Source organism: Phocoena sinus, chromosome 1 (genome assembly GCF_008692025.1).
Source record: "Phocoena sinus isolate mPhoSin1 chromosome 1, mPhoSin1.pri, whole genome shotgun sequence".
Classification (NCBI taxonomy): domain Eukaryota; kingdom Metazoa; phylum Chordata; class Mammalia; order Artiodactyla; family Phocoenidae; genus Phocoena; species Phocoena sinus.
In genome coordinates, this window is record NC_045763.1 from 95,469,717 (window position 1) to 95,486,850 (window position 17,134).

The window sequence follows — 17,134 nt, forward strand, 5'->3', positions numbered from 1 at the left end:
CTAATTGTCCTGATTTATGTCCCTTGTGACTAAGCTCAACGTCTTCGTCTGAAATAAAATGAAACCTGTGCCAAGCGGGGTAGAACCACCGGGCCGCTGGTTCTGATCCCTGGGAATCAGGAAATCGTCCTGCAGCTGAAGAAATTAAAAAAAAAAAAAAAAAAGGATAGAGAAAAAATAGAAAAAAAAAATCCCTCAGTAAAAGTTTAAGGCGAGAAGTGGCAGAGGCAGTGGCGCGAGGAGGCGCGGAGGAGAGCCGGCAAGCAGAGGACTGGGCTGGCAAGACCTCCCGAAGGCTGCGATTTCATTATTAATATCACTATATTTTTGGAGGGAGAGGCACCTTTCTCATCTTCTCTTCCTCTCCGCCCGCCCCTATTCCCTCCCCCTCATCTACCTGTCAAAGTCACTGATCTTTTGCATTTCGGAAGAGGACGTCAACGGGAAGGAATTCCCCCTCTCGGCTAGGGCTCCGAGAGGGGGCTACGCGCAGGAGGCTCCCACCACTCCCCGGGGCCGGAGGCGAAGGTAATTAAGCGGCGGGTAGTGGCGGCCGGGCGCGGGGCTTCGGGTCCGCTAGGTCCTCTGCCGCCGCCGGCCAGGCGCAACCTGGACCCCGGGGGTGCGGCGGCGGGGCCGCGGCGCTTGGGTCCACACGCCTAGCTCTCCCGCTCCGCCCGCTCTGAAGAGGCTCGGCGTAACAGCCGCCGCCCGCCCAGCGCCGCCCGGGGCTCCGCTGCCGAGGCCGCCGCCCGAGGCGCACCAGGCTGGGCCCGGCCGCCGCCCCGCGCCGTCGGCTGGGTTCCCGCCGGGCGCTTAGCGAACCGGCCTCACGGTGAGTGCCGCCGGCTTCCCCACCCGCCGCGACCCGCGCGTTCCGCCTTTGCCCCTCTCCCTGCCGCTTTCCTCCCTCCCTCCCCCCGAACCTCCCCCCGCCCCCCCGGCCCGCCGCGCAATCCACGGGCGGGAGGGAAGGCTCCGGGTGGGCGAGGAACTTTGTGAAGCGCCATGTGGAGGCAGCGCGCGCGCACACACACCCCGCACACTCTCACACCCATACACGAGTCTTCCTGGTGTGCGCCCCGGGCAGGTTACGTGTGTGTGTGTTGTACTCAGTGCCTGGACTCACAGATACACAGCTCGCTCTCCTCCTCCCCACCCCCGACACCTGACCGCACACAACGCATCGGAGGGTTCTCTTTTCTTTTTCTTCTCTCTTGCTTTGCCAGTTGTCCTTGCTTGGGGAAAAAACTTGCCCTCTTGCCGGCCCTGTGGAGCTGGTGGCCACACTGAGCTTTTGAAGTTCCTTTCTTTTAATCTCCTTTATTGGTGCGAGATTAAAGCATTACTATCCCATGTTGTGCAGCTGGGGAGAAGGGAAAATTGAAAGAGGGAAAGACTTGGTGTAGGAATTTCATGTGGAATATTTTCTCAGGGGTTGATGGATTCGGCTAGAGACATTGAATCCTGTATGGATCTGTGGATATCTATATATAATACAAATAATACTGAATATTATTGGGCCCCAAATAACCAATTAAGTGATTCAGACACGGGAAAACTTAGATAAGAAAAGAAACTGCGCCCTCTGCTGTTTATTTTAGTAATCTCGCTCGGACTTCTTTTTTCTTTTTGTCTTTTCCAGAAATCCACTCAGGAGGTTGTCATTTTACAGGGCAGGGGAGGAAATTTTCTAGCGGAGATTTTAAGCAACTTTATTTGGAAAAGCTGGAGGTAGCGTTTCCATTCTCGCATCAGGTATAGATTTCCAGAGAGTAGAGGCTTTTGTTTCCCACTTCCTCCCCCAGTCTTCCCAGGGAATGGTAATGGAACCACTCATTATCATAACAGTTTGTCAATCTTTGGAATGGAAAATTCTGAGTAAGATTCAAAATTCCACTAAACATATGGTGTATCTGGCAGTAGATTTGCTCTAGAAATAAGGCCCTATTTTATGACTGAAGATACTAAAAGTTTTCTTATCTTACAGAATTGGGGAACAAAACAGAAGAATCTTCTAATAAAATCATTTATTCAATAAACTTAATGGTTCAGCTTGTTAGAAAAAAGTTTTCTAGAAATTTTCTTTTTCGCAGTAGCGGCAAGGTTTTTCTTATTTGTCTAGTCCTTGAGATCATCTCTAAAAAAAAAAACCTTGGGGAATTAACAACCCCAGGTTTCATTAATTAAGTATTTTGAACTGTAACTTGGACTGCCTTAAATGCTCCCCATCCCTTTTCTCTTTGGCAAGGGAAAATCAGCTCCATAATTGTTCAAGATTCTTTTGGAAGATAAGTAACTTTCAATTTTTCATTAAGATGAAATTCGGTTCTTTGCATGGGGATCAGTTTGCAAAGAAACAATGTCTCAAGTATTTCACACAGCAGGTTGTTCTAGTTTACCATACATAAGGGATCTATTTTCCTTTTCTTTTCTGGGTGCCATGAAATAAGATCTATTTCACCACTGTAGACCAACATGAGGGAATTCAAAATTCCATATAGTTAGCTATTAATTTGGTGATACTTCCTATTGTGAAATTTTAAAAGGGTAATCTTAACATTTTGTAAGAAAACAGTTGATCTTATATGCACATAAGGCTGTTTTTCCTATTGAGATTTTTGTTTCATCAGCTTTCACTGGGTAGGTGTGCTAATATGATTCAGGTTAGGTTTTAGGAGAAGGCTAATGTATTTTGCTGTTTCCTTTTGTATATTTGTAAGTGGTGCATATACTTGTCTTTGCCTCTGTTGTTATTCTGAAAAAACATAAAATAGTAATGTTAAAAAAATTAAACTATTGCATGCTTAGTTGATATGCTTTCTAACTGTTGTAAGGATTTGTAAGAGAGAGTTTTAGAGTTACAAAAACACCAAGTCACTTGGAAAGAAATAAAATGTCATACAACTCAGAAAATTAATTGTATGTTAACGGAAAAACGTGTGTGTATGAATGTGTGTGTATAGGTCAGTAAAAGACTTAGCATACTTCTAAAAATAATTTTATCTTCAAAATCCAGAGTTTTGTTTCAAAACTTTAGGTGGGTGTAGGTTTTCTCAAATGTGTATTTGAAACCTTGGATTTCTGAACTTCTCTACATGACAATGAAAGATTTGTTGTTCTATATTAATGAAATAGCATATTTATTCTAGACTTAGCTGATTCTGAAATAATTTTATGTATTATCCCATCCCCAAACATCCTGCAAAATATATGCTATCTAATTTCCCTAATCATTAGTCTCTTGGTGAAAACAGAGATCTTCCAAATCCTAAGGTGTGTTATTTGGTTTTATTAAGAATCTCATGATAGGCGGTTGCTCATAATACCCAATCAAGTATGAGTAAAATATGCCAATGATATTGCAGTACATGTTAAATTCCTTATATCTTGAAAGACAGTTAAAGGGATAGAAGCAAATTAAGATGACTCCCATCTCCCATTAAGATGACTAGAAAATGCTTTCTTCACAACAAATAAATGCAAAGAGCATTCAATATATGTTAAGTATCTCATCTAGTCAATCTTGTTATGACAGTGTTGGAAACTGCTAATTTTGATAGGTTATGGAATTTGGATATGTCTTTATCTCCTTATATTTTTCACTCAATGGAATATGATTATAGTCAATGTTCTTTTTGTTCCTTCCCATTCAGAAACATGCATATTTATAAAATTCTTAATGTCTATGAGGAATGAGTCAATAGCTGTCTATTTCAGGTGCCCCTGAAGAGCTGAGTGTTTATGGAATAAATAGCCTACTATCACCACCTCTCCTCATAGCGAGATTATACAGTAAAACAAATGCCGAGAGCCAGCTAGAGTTAGTGGATTTACTGTCAGTATTTTCCTCTCTGTTGATGAAATTGTCAGTTGTTTTTGGAATGTAATTGTCTATAGTTTTGATCATTGTTACTTCCATGTAATGTTTAGGAGGCTTCTTTTCTAATGAAAGAAAGGACCTGTGAAATACCTTCTGCAAAGTTAACCCAAAGTGGAAGGGAATTAGCTACAGAATCCTGGAAAAAGATATGTTCCTTGTATGCAAAGCCATTTTATAGCCCATTTTAGTCCAGATCAGTAACACCTATCAACTTGAGGGCATGATGTAACTTTGTATTTTCACAGCGGCTTTGCAAATTTATATACCAGTCAGAGGTCTATGGAGTACTCATGGCATATTAATGGGTATTTCTATCAAAGAGGACTTCCCAAAAACTTTAGTGCACAGGTAGAGATGATAGCACTATTTGATTACAGTGAGTTCCCAAGGTCCGCAAAGTAAAGAACTAGAACTGAGGCCGCGCACAGCTCTTCTGAAGCTGCTCACATTTACGCGATACGAACACCTGAGACAAATTCAAAGCCCACGTTACTTGGCAATTAGTTCAGTTATGGGCAAGAAGGGATTGGTTTAGTATATTAAATCCCCGAATATGTCATTGACTGTCCTTCTCATAATTGGTTTGCCTGGCTATTTGCTGTGATGACCTAGCTTTTAAGAAGCTATTGGTGATTTTAACCTAGTTGAAAGCATAGCCAGATGGGAACTGGTGCCATTAGGTAAGAGAGGTTAAGGGGTAAATAATATCCTATTTTAAAATCATTTTATTTTCTTTGAAAACTCCATAATTATACTTTAATAGAAAATTCCTGATTTTGACAGAGGCTTCTCTTCCATTGTGTGTCATGGAAGTTCACAGATTTAATTTCTTTCTAACTTTGAATTAAGAGGATTTTCTTTGAAATGTATGTGGCACTGAAAAGTAAGGAGATCCTAACGTGAAGGATCCGCACTAAGTGATGCTACAAACATAAAAGCTGGAATGAAATCAAATAATTACGTTAAAGAACAACTTAGTGACCCTCTCCTCCTGATCTGTAATACGCTGCGGTCAATATCTTTTTCTGTGTCAATGGGAGCTCATTAAATGTAAATTCTGCAGACTGACTGAGCCATGCCATATTAGTGCTTGCCAAAGCCTGACATTTTTAATACATTAATAATATGTCTGTAATGTAATGGAAAACTGTTCATCACAACTGGTTATGGGCCAGAAATTTAAGCTATAATTGGCTGCTTCTTGTCAAGAATGTCTGTCGCACAGCCCTGCAACCGCCTAATATTCAAATGTGTTGCACTCCTTTGCATTTTTCTTTGTCAACTTTCTAAATTCAATCAATGGTGTAGTCCATAATTCTGTGTAATGACCATCATTATCATTCTGGTGTACTTTAATGAGAATTCGTTACACTGGGATTGCTGTTGTGTCAGGAAATAGTAACAGGTTCCCACACATTTCCCTAGTGGGAAATTTTTCCAAATTTTTAGCATACATATATATGGTCATCCTTTATTTTGTGATTCAAGTGAGGCAAAAGGTGGATGAAGACAGTAGCCAAGAATAAATAGATTAGGGGGATAGTATTTATTGATTAAAAAATGTGATGATTAATCTCAGAGAATTCAAATATATACTTAAGGTCATATTTAAAAAATAATATTAAAAATTAGCTTGTAGTGCTCACTCATTTCCAACTCAAAGAAGTTCATTCCAGGTCTTCAAGAGCGTATGGTTCTTGATAAGTAAGTTGTTATGTATTTGAAACTAAGAATTTAAGTTAATAATTTCTGGTGTAGTAGATTTTACACTGCTTCAGTTATAAGGCCTACTTTTTCCTCCCCTTCATCCCCCCCCAAAAGTGTTTGTTCTTATTATAATAGAAAATGTAAATTTATATTATTTTAATACTTTTCGGATTATTGTCAAAAGTCCGCTGTTTCTGAAAATATCAACTTAAATTTCTAATGAATCCGAAAAAAGCAGAAGGCTGTAGTAGCCACAACACATGCTTCTCTGTGATTTTTTTTTTTTTTGGTTTAGATTTCAAAATGTACTCAACACTATATAGTCTTTACGTTATAAGAAAGTGGCAGATGCAAATCTGTAGTTTATACATGTTTAGACAAACTGCTAATTATTGCTTCATAGTAACTCAAATATTCAACACTTTTCCTAATAGAAAATATCACAAATTACAGCAGTATGATAACATTTTATGAATTGAATATAATGAAAATTGCACTTGTATCCATAAAGCAATTATTATAAATTACTTTGCTATGGAAACACAATTCAGCCATCTGTTGGCATTTCATAGTCTCTGTGGCTTAGTTCATTTTAAGATGGTACATTATTTAAATATAGTGAATTCCTTTATAAGATTTTGTGAGGATAGTGAACTTCCATATTTAAACTGCTTAGTGTGAATTGAAGGGTCTATAATGGTATTTCCTAAAACTGTAGGCTTTTTTGTCATTTTACATTTAAAAAATAATTATTGGGACTATGACAATATAAACCAACTAATTAAGCAGATACGCTTTTCTTACACCTGGATTCCAAATATTATAGTTTGTTTGGATTTAGTGATTTCTAAAGAGAAAAGTTGCCAGTTAAACTCACCAATGATTTATACTCATAGTTATGTAGGCTGTATTATCAGTTAACCAGAAGTACTTTTAAACAGTAATTTTTATTTTCTCTTAGAATTAGTGCCATATTATTCTGCTTCATGGCCTGTTAACTCACCCTCGGCTCTTTTTATATGTGCATTTTAAATTGTGCGTTTTACTACAGAGCTTTTAGTTTTAAAGCAGCATATAATATTCGCCTTTGGGACAAATTCTCTTCTTCTGTTACAGAAAGTAACTGCAAATGCAGATGTAATAGCTATAAAAAGATATAAGAAAATAGAAAATTCTTACGAAAGGAAAATTTGCTCCTCTGGTTTTATTTTTGAATTTTTTTTTCAGGGAGCCAAGTTATCTTTATCACTAAATGCAACTAAACAAAAGATGCTAACTTCTTCCAATATAATGAGCAAATCCAAAGGGAGAGGCTCATGCCAACAATGCCGGTTTTCACTCCAGTTAACAAAAGCTAAGAAATGTACAAGGAATTTGTAGATTTTTAGGGTCTCTTTGCTAAGAGACAAAAGGCATAGAAGTAGTTATCACTTCTTTGTCATTGTTATAAAAGCGCTCATATCCCCCATTGTACTCCTGGAAGATTTTCCAGCACTGCAATATCTGAGAAATGTTTTAATCTAGCTGCTTGCTCTTGGTTTTGTCAAGATGGAAATATAATTTTTGAAGCGAAAACCTGTAACTCACCTGGAACGCAAACATCTGTCTTTGTTACGGAAGTGTTAAATCCTTCATTTCAAAATTCTCCCCGATGTGAATGATTTCTGTGGTTTGCTCATTCTAGCAAAGTAAAGGTTGTCCACATTATACCAATTTGCTTCATATTGAATCAAACCTCCCAAATGCCAATATAGCATACATTTTCTAATGCATTGATTGTGGGACAATAACTCTTATTTTTCTTGTTTCTAAAAGGGTGTTGGTGCCAGAAGAAAAGAATGATTGATGGGAAGCAGACACCGAGCTATAGACACTCATCCTTTTGCTTCAGATACTGATACCTCAGTGCACCTGAGCAACGCTTATGAGCCGTGAGCATCTAGGATCACCCAGGGTTATTGGATGTACAATAGGAGAGCCATCATTTTGCTAGATCATTATCTGCTGCTGGACATCTTTTACAAAAACCAAACTAGACCCAAGTCTAATAGATATGTTCTAAGACAATGAAAAAGCTGCAAGTTGTTGCTAACGCCTAATGCACAAGTATGCTAGGTTTCCACCAAAGTCCTCAATATACCTGAACACGCGCAATATCCGAATCCTTCACTTTTAGTTTTGGAACCTACTTTGAAGTCTCATCCTCTTTTTTTTGTTTGTTTTTTGTTAAATATACAAACCTACCTACCTATAGACATACATGTATATGTAAACTAGAGACCACAGATAATCAAACCCGGCTTTTGTTACCACGAAGATTGCCAAGAATTTAGAGATGTATTTGTCAAGATTCCTGTCAATTCATGCCCTTTGGGTTACAGTGTCCTCAGTGATGCAGCCCTACCCTTTGGTGTGGGGACATTATGATGTGTGTAAGACTCAGATTTACACAGAAGAAGGGAAAGTTTGGGATTATATGGCCTGTCAGCCGGAATCCACAGACATGACAAAATATCTGAAAGTGAAACTGGATCCTCCTGACATTACCTGTGGAGACCCTCCTGAGACATTCTGTGCAATGGTGAGACAACCTTTTTGAATAGAATATTTCATGTTAAGTGCGGGCATGTTGTATATGCATACAAATGTGTTAAGTGTAAAGACTCAACTCAGGTAATGAGCTGAATCTGCAAGTGGCAGATTTGTGCTAAACAGGCTAGCTTCATTCTCAGTGGAGGCCTGCACCACCTGGAATTACAGTTTGCACAGTGTGATTGATGCACTGGAACTTACCTTCCTGCAAACCAAAGGTTTCACTGAGACAAGTGCACTGAATATAAATTATAAAAACAAAAAGTCCACTGAAGTTTAAATTTCAGATTGGAGATTGGGAATATGATTAGGCTATATGTGATATCATAAGGATAAAACCCATTGGTAAACCAACTTTAAAAACATAAAGGTTTCTTCACATACATATTTAAATTAAGGCTAGTCCTATGTTCCATAGTTCAAGACTAGAGTAGATGTCCTGGTTTTCCTCATCAGGAAACTGCTATGGTTTGGAAATCCTCGGTTAGGAGACCAGTGAGAAGGGAAGCAGAAGAGGAGACAGGGGCTAAAGCCTCATGAGAAGCTTTTCCAGAAGAGTCTTATTTGTCAACTTATGCAGCCTCTTGTTTACAAGGGTTGTGGTTTTCCATAGAAAAGTTTGGAATATGGAAAACGTGTTTATTGAAAAAGTAATGATATGGAGCATACAAATTCAAATACTCTCCTTTTGATAAGCAAAGTTAGATAATTTGTTGTTTTCATAGTATATATAAGTCTTTTTCTGAGTGGTAAGGTAAATGGGATGTGAAAAGGTAATATAGGAGTGACAAATTGAATTTTCACTAGAGATGTTGCTGAAAATATACCCATAAGGTATTAGTAAAGAGTTTGGTGATTGAAATGATGTAAATCAATGTGCTGAAGGATTCAGACAGTGTGTTCATTTGGTTTATGATGTTGCTTTTTTTTGTTATAGGCGGTCTTTATTTGATACAGGAACTGTTGTGGTCCCATTTTTCACCACGTAACAGATGTAATCGTATGGCAGATTTTGATAGTATCCTTACCTGACTTTATTATCTTGAACCTGGCCTGGCATTTTCAGGATAGTAAAACTATTAATCAAAGTAGCATCTGTTCACAGTCCCTAGTGAGTTAAATTAGCATAAGATCATCTTAGACCTAGCACTGTAGAAAAGGTTTTGTAACAGGAAACAGTCTTGAGCACTAAACAGTGCTTTCACCTAAAAGCTAAGGGCTTGCCATTTTTCAGAAGTGCCTTTGGGGACTGGTTTGAATTATAGTCTAAACCTGATTTTGCGGAGAGTGAGAAAAAGAGCTTGGCTATTAGGTGTCGCTATGACTAAAGTGCTCTGAAAGACTAAATATTTCAAAGAGAGGACCGTCTCTCTGGGTAGCAGGTATGTGCTTTGCAAAGAAGTTGCCTTTTAGAAATCAGAGACTTCCAGAAGAGGAGTCTATTCAAACACATTAGGAAAACTATAATAAATCTGCAAAAGAGCAGGGACATTTTTTGGCTTTATGTAAGATTTTTAATAATCTCTCATAAAAGGTCATATTTAAGATCTCATTGCAAATCTGGGGTGAAATTGCTGTTCAGGTGACAGGTTTGGCCCAGAACTCCTTAGCAGAGGATGAGTTCTGGGCCAAATCTTCGTATTATTAAGAACACTCTAACTCTATATATTGGTTTGCATGCACTTGTAGCAATATTTCTCTTCTGGAATTGTTTAATAATTTACAGATCTAAGTAAAATAGCAAAGATCCTTTCTCACAGTGCTGTTTGAACTTGCATAGGCCCCGTATGATGTGTTCAACATGTGATTTGAATGTGCAGCTTCCCTGGTGTCAGCCTCTGGCAAGAGAATGCTTGCTCAGCACTGCTCCTGTCAGTCGTGTTGAAGGGTTTACTTGGTGTCTTTAGCATGCCTCTTTCTCCCATCTTGAGTGGGAGAGGGTGCATTATAGAACTTCTCACGCCTGACTTTTACAGTGACATGGTCTAAGGTCCTTAAACAAGCCAATTCCTACCAGTTTACTGGCTAAGTGATGTTAGAGACCAAAAGAGAAAAAAGTAAAAACGATATCCCTTAGCTTTCTCAAGTGCAGTAATATGTGTACTTTACATGTTTATGTGAAACTCCACAGGACAGTGTTTTAAAAGGCTACATCTTACTGTGATACAGATATTCAGAAGTCTTGGTGGGTTTAAGTTTGTCATTGGACAGAATTGTTTTCCATGGGAGAGTGTGATGTTTGTGAGATGTTACCTGTCAGTGCTTAATTTGGACTCCTTAATATACATTTGATTGGCATAACAGGTTTAATAATCTGTACTTTAAATACATAGTTTGAGACTATTTGTATGCATATTATATACCAAGTCAAAGATAGTGACCTAATATAGCAACACTTCCTCTCTGCAGTTTTGTATTTTCCATAAAACTCTTTAGTATAAGGTTTCCTGACACAGGCTGTAAAGCTGTTTCAGGATGCTGTCATATCAGACCTGTTTAGGTGCTCCTTAGCCCGAGGTCTAATGGGAATCCATAAAGTCATTTGTGTTATGACTTTCACATTCTCCCCTCCTTGACACATGCATCCATACCTGCTCCCTCAGAGTCGTTATGGCCTATTACATCAGGGCAGCTGCCACATAAGCACAATCACTGCTTAGCCCTGATATGTAAATGTTTGCTGCAAAATGGTTTCAGTAATCACCTGCTCAGCTAGTGACACCCTTATTAGCTGTGACTACAGCAGTTCTGAGCACCGAGGGGACATTTGGTCAGAGAAATACCCTATAATTCCCACAGCCAATTTATCTAATATAAAGTTGAAGTTCATTGGCGATGCATTGAGAGTTTGTATTGCTGCTTTTTGCATTGCCTCCATCATTGTACGCCAGTGACCATCCATGAATGCTACATTTACTTTAGAGTGAAATTTTAGGGAAAAAGGACCACATGATTCCATTTAACAGTAGATCTCTGTTTATTAACCTGGATAACCTACTTAATAACTCTTTAATATCTAGTGATTTTAAATTTTTTTATAGTAATAGTACCAGCATTTTAAACATTAGTTTTATGGGAGATTCTACTATTTCTACTTATGGTAGTGAAATAGGGGACTAGAAATAGATATACACATATAAATATATATGCATGAATTTTGTATATTGAGGCCATACATTTTCTTTTTAATTTAATCTGATATATTCCTTGTAAGTTGTCGATGGCTTAAAGAACTCTGTTTTTGTTAAGGGTGAAGAATCTGAAGGGTAGAAGAGGGTTAAGCAATTGTTTTTAGGCTGACATAACATGTTAGTATAGATCATGTCCTTCCTTCAGCCACGTAAAAGCTTCAGGTAGCACAGCTTTGTCAGAAAACACAGATCATCTAGTGACCACAATTTGTTTCAATTTGCATAAAGAGCACATAGGATGATCTGAACCTGTGTGTAAAGCTGAAGTGACAACACAAAGTTATGACTTGTTCTTTGTGTTTAGACAAACTTAGCTGTCATATCTCCACGCAACACCCCAGTGGCTTAAAAATGGCAAAATTATCTGCAATTATCTCCAGCCTGCAGCTCATTTTCTGGATACATTAAACAGAAACTTTCAAAAGAAGCCTACAGATGGAAGAAGTCATGGGCGTTTGTATAATTTATGGCACAGAAGTGCTGATGTCAGTAGAAATGTGAGCCCTGGAGTGCACCTGTGGATTTCAGAACCAATCAAATCTAAATTAGGAAACAAAGATTATTAAAAAGTCTTCTGTGCATGTAATTTTGACATAATATTCTGAGGTGGACATTAAGTGCTTCCCTTGGAGACCTTTGGCATCATTAATGCAGCACGCCTTTAATTACATGTAGACTCATATTACTAAAAAATGGAGAAAATAAAGTACTCTGAGGTGTAGTTAACAATACCCTAGTTATGTTTACTGAAATAATTAAAAGAAAGGGTATAATTTTTCTAAGTAAAATGTCAGAATTTGAAATGAAAATGGATTTTCTTTAGGAAATTTACTCATGTGCGCCTGTGCTCTTGTTAGGCATTTATTCAAGCACCATAGCAGGTCTATTAATGATCATTCCATATTGTGCTATTTCCAGATAGACTCCTATTAAGAAAAACATTTTTAATTACTGTAAGCATTGTGGATAGAGCATATTTCATTATGTTCAAATGGAATTTACAAAAGTTGTACAAAGCCTTCATGTTTTATAATTTTAAAGGAACCCAGTGGGATGAATGAGTGGTGACACATAGTCTCAGGGCTATCTATAACTTACATTTCTGATTTGGCATCGGCTCAGGTTGCTATCTGGTGGCTATCAGGTGGCCTTAGAGAAGTTAATTTGATAAATTTAGTTACGTTTTCAATGACAAGGCATTAATATCAATTTTCCAAAAACTGGAAATGACACTGATTTACATAATAGTCAAATAACCCTGCACTCTGTTCACGTGAAACATAATTTAATAAATGAACGAAGTTTTAATAACAGTGACATCTTTCCTGTGAATTGATTTATCCCTTAATTATGCCAGAATGGAATTTTTAAAAATCTTCAGTTCCTTCATTATTAACACTTCATTGTTATTTAGTTCATTATTTAGACTTACTTCTTAGAAAAGTTTAATTTATGTTTGCAGTGAATTAAGTTCCACAGAGATCAATCTTTCTCATATGTCACTATATCGAGTATTCCCTTGTTAAGGAGCCAACAGTAGCTCCTTATTATCTATTGCATCAAGTCTAAAGTACTCTACCTGGTTTTTAAATCTGAGTGTTTACAACCTTATTTCCCATTACTTCCCATCAGGACCCAATGGCATTTCCAAGGGATTTAAGACTAGCAGTCTCATTGGAAGGGGACTACTGGATTTGGGTTGAGGCTGCATTGGCATAGCATGCATGGTTTATGCAGGAGGCCTTGAGAGGGAGCTGATAAATATTATGGTGGGGCTAACCAAACTTAAAACCACCTCATGTCATTCATTGTTCCCAGACAGTGTTCTCTACGTGCTCGAGTACCCTTGTCTCTGTTGAGCTAATGCACAAATATTACTATAGACTACTGTATGCAATGTGAAGTGAACAGAACATATAGCACGTGCAAAATCTGGTGGTGGTGGTGAGAATCAAAGTCAAATAACATATGGTCCCTGCCCCCAAAGGAAGTAAAAAAGAGTCCTAAGCAAAATTAATACGAAGTGTTGTGTAGCCAGAGGATGGGGACGAGGACGTAGAGGTAAGACCAGCACTCATAGTTTAAAGGTGAAACATTATTTTGCTGCATATTAAAGAGCCACTTGGAAAATATTGTCTGGTAGCCAAGTGCCTGATGTTAAACTGTGTTTGAAGAAGACAAGAAAAAGGCTGGGTGCAGCAGATGGACACACAGCATTTAAATGATAGCCTAGTGGCGTGTTTAATGGTAGATTTGACACCTTATATCTGGAAAGATGGAAGAGGAGCAAAAATTCGTAGAACCTGATGAGTTAGACTTGTGTGTATATATATATATATATATATATATATATGTATTTCTCAACTTAGGAGATGCTGAAGTATGCTGCATAAGATAAGCATGGCTCATATACCTGGCGCTCCAACTTCACACAAAGTTTAGGGGCATCATTTTACTGAATGCACAAATACAAGATTTTAAAGGTGAAACATGAGACCTCAATATAATTACTGCCTTGTAGTGGACTACTTTGAATTACCTCCTTCAGTTACCGAAGAGGTAGCCTTGTCTGCTCTAGAGGAATATCACTTGAAAATATAAGAACTAGTGTCCTAAAAAACCCATAGTCTCTCTGGATTGTTTTGGGGTCTCTCAGGCATATTCTGTAAACTTTTGGTGGTGGTGGTGGGGTTTGTTCTGCTTAGCTCTGGAACTGTGCGTGGGTCTTAGTCTGGCATCTTGATCCTTTGACGTTAATGACTAGTGTCATCACACAAGAAGTCCCTCATCTCATGTTTTTCTCTACCAGGAGAAGCAGAAGACATTCCTCTTGCTTGGAATAGTCTCCACTTATCCCAATTCCACCCATCCTTCAAGGTCTGTGTCAAGTTAGTTTCTCTGTATACTTCCTGCCAGTTTCAGCTCTTATCATTCTCTTGACCTTTTAATTATGTGATTAAAATATATGCCTGTCTATCTACTCTACTATACTGTACCATTTAGCACTTCATTTCATCTTATTGATTTATGTACCCACATACACATATGTTTCATGTGTTTACCTTATCCTGACTCTTGGTCTGGATCACTGCCCTTTAAGTGAGATAATATGTGAGACAGCCTCCTGTACTCTCTGATGCAGAGTAGGAGCTCAACAGAAACTATGTATTATATTGTGTTTCTACCTTACAGCATTTATCATATTTCTAGGCAACAAATAAATAATAACATGTTTTTAACTGATTAATTGATCAGTTGATTGAATATAGTATTTGGTTTTCTGGAATGTTTTCTAGTTCTCGAGGACTTTTATCATGTATCTGGTTTTTCCCTCTGTAAATTAAGAGACAACTAGAAAAATTTAGCTAATCCATTTGGGCAGCTTATAATGATGTTCTCAAAGGAGAGGTGGGAGAGAAAAATCTACTCTGAGTTTCAACACTGACAGTATGTATGAAGGATTCTTTTTTCCATTTCTAATTGAATCTTTTAAAAAATAGTTTTCCAAGTAAAAAATTTGGAAAAGATGAAAAACCTAACACTCAACATTGAAATCATTATGCCATATTTCTTAAAAGTCTCTCTCCCTAAATATTGGGCTGGCCAAAAAGTTTGTTCTTTTTGGCCAACCCAATATAATATACATTTTGTTTTACAAAATCGGAATCATAGAATCATCAGATATAATTTTTCATATTTTTTCATTTACTACTATAGCTTTATCATTTAGTTAGATCATTTATATGTGCTTAGAAAGTATGATTTGATAGCTATAAATATCCTATTATATGGATATATAATATTTTATTTAATTATGCTCCTACCTTGATGACTTGATGTTATTTTCATTTCATTTTTTTTCTATTGGTTATAATGCTTTGATGAACATGTATCAGTATAGTTTTCTTTATTAAACCTACTCTTCTTCTCCCATATTCCAAACCTCCCATATTAAATGCACATGTTTTTAGGATGGTGAGCTCATCATATTGACTTTAGTTGAGGCTAAAGAGTTAGGCTGTATTCTTTTACTCTCAAGGGTAGAATCCTACTGAATGGAAGGGGCATTCTCTGTGTGAATCTTGGGGAAAGAGGTGTTGGACTTAAACCAAGATGTAGGACTTAGGCAGGTCCCCTCTCAGTGGGCCTTGTTCTCTTTTGTCTGGACTTGAGAGAGCTTCTGGAGGTAGAAGGAAGACAGCTTCTGCCACACGGTAGAGAGCAAAGTCAGGAGACCTCTTTGGGAGCAACAAGCTGAAGATGAGCAAATTACACCTTGTAGACTATACCTGTGGCTTTAAAACTTGCTTTAAGCTGATCCACAGTGAGAAATACATTTTATATTGGAACACAGTAAACACACACTTATCCACACACACACAACCAAAACAAAAGCTTTGCAGAACAGTCCTTACCCGTTTATATGTGCTATGCCCTCTGATATTTTTTTTCCTTTATATTCCTTTTTCTTCTTTAACAAATAATTGAAAATTACATATTGATGGTTGTGTACAAATTATAAGTAGCAGTGTTTTTGAACCTTGCATAAATGGAAAAATAGTGTACACATTATTATATAGCTTCTTTCTTTTAAATTTAACATTATATTTTTGAGATATACTGCTTTGTAGTATTCTACCCTATGGATATTTCTTTAATCAATCTTCTATTTAGAGACATTTAGGTTGTTTCTTATACTTTAAGGCTTTTAACTGGTGTCAAACTGTCCATCAGAAAGATAGTTTATCTATACTTCCTCAGTATTTTATGAAATGCCCTAGTAGCTAGATCCTCATCAATACTGGGCATTATATTCTTTTTTAAAAAATTGATTGATTGATTGCCACATTGGGTCCTCGTTGCTGCGCGCGGGCTTTCTCTAGTTGCGGTGAGCCAGGGCTACTCTTTGTTGCGGTGCACGGGCTTCTCATTGCAGCGGCTTCTTTTGTTGTGGAGCATGGGCTCTAGACGCGCGGGCTTCAGTAGTTGTGGCACGTGGGCTCAGTAGTTGTGGCTCACGGACTCTAGAGCGCAGGCTCAGTAGTTGTGGCACACGGGCCACAGCACGTGGGATCTTCCCAAACCAGGGCTCGAAACCTTGTCCCCTGCATTGGCAGGCAGATTCTTAACCTCTGCGCCACCAGGGAAGCCCCTGGACATTATATTCTTAAATTTTCTTCTGATATAGGGCCTTAGCAGATAAATTATATAGTTTACCAAAAACGATATTGATGAAATTATCCTTATTCCCACCACCTTTTCTGCTAAGATAATAATTTTTAAAATTTGGCATTGATATACAAACATATTGGAAGGGGAAAATGACATTTCATTTTTAAAGATGTATTTATTTGCTTACTGAAAAGATTGAGTTTTTAAATATGTTTCTTGGCCATTCAAACTTTCTTATTCCTAATTGTAGTAGTTTTACTCCTTTGTACTTTTTGCCCCTTTTTAAACTTTTCTATTGAAGCCAACAGTTAAGTTAAAAGATATATATTTGGACCTTTTAAACAGACACCATTGTTTGTCAGTTGATCAAGTTCAAAAATGAGTATCCTTTCTTCCAGAAGAATAGGACTTGTTTCAGAGACTTTTCCACACCCTTCATTTTGTGGAAATTTTATGTAATATTGCCCTGGGTTTTGGTGGCATGAGGGCCATCATCTCAGGGCTAGGAAATATTCATCTGAGTGCCCGCTCAAGTCTTTTGTTTCTAATATAAAAACTTTGAGAAGTTGTCATTTACCCTCAGTAAAGC

The 17,134-nt window shown here is 37.8% G+C and overlaps 1 protein-coding gene across 8 annotated transcripts in view; it reads left to right on the forward strand.

Annotated features, from left to right (window-relative positions):
- Positions 1–419: 419 nt before the first annotated feature.
- Positions 420–17,134, forward strand: part of NTNG1 (netrin G1) — a 352,858-nt gene continuing 336,143 nt past the window's right edge. For 5 of the 8 annotated variants that reach the window (XM_032638688.1, XM_032638690.1, XM_032638685.1 and 2 more), the window contains exons 1-2: positions 420–528; positions 7,406–8,171. In XM_032638688.1, the coding sequence (XP_032494579.1) occupies positions 7,926–8,171 (246 nt within the window). In that variant the 5' untranslated portion in view covers positions 420–528; positions 7,406–7,925. Of the gene's footprint in view, positions 529–719; positions 836–7,405; positions 8,172–17,134 lie in introns of those variants that run through there. The other 3 variants (XM_032638689.1, XM_032638686.1, XM_032638692.1) reach the window with 1 other exon arrangement.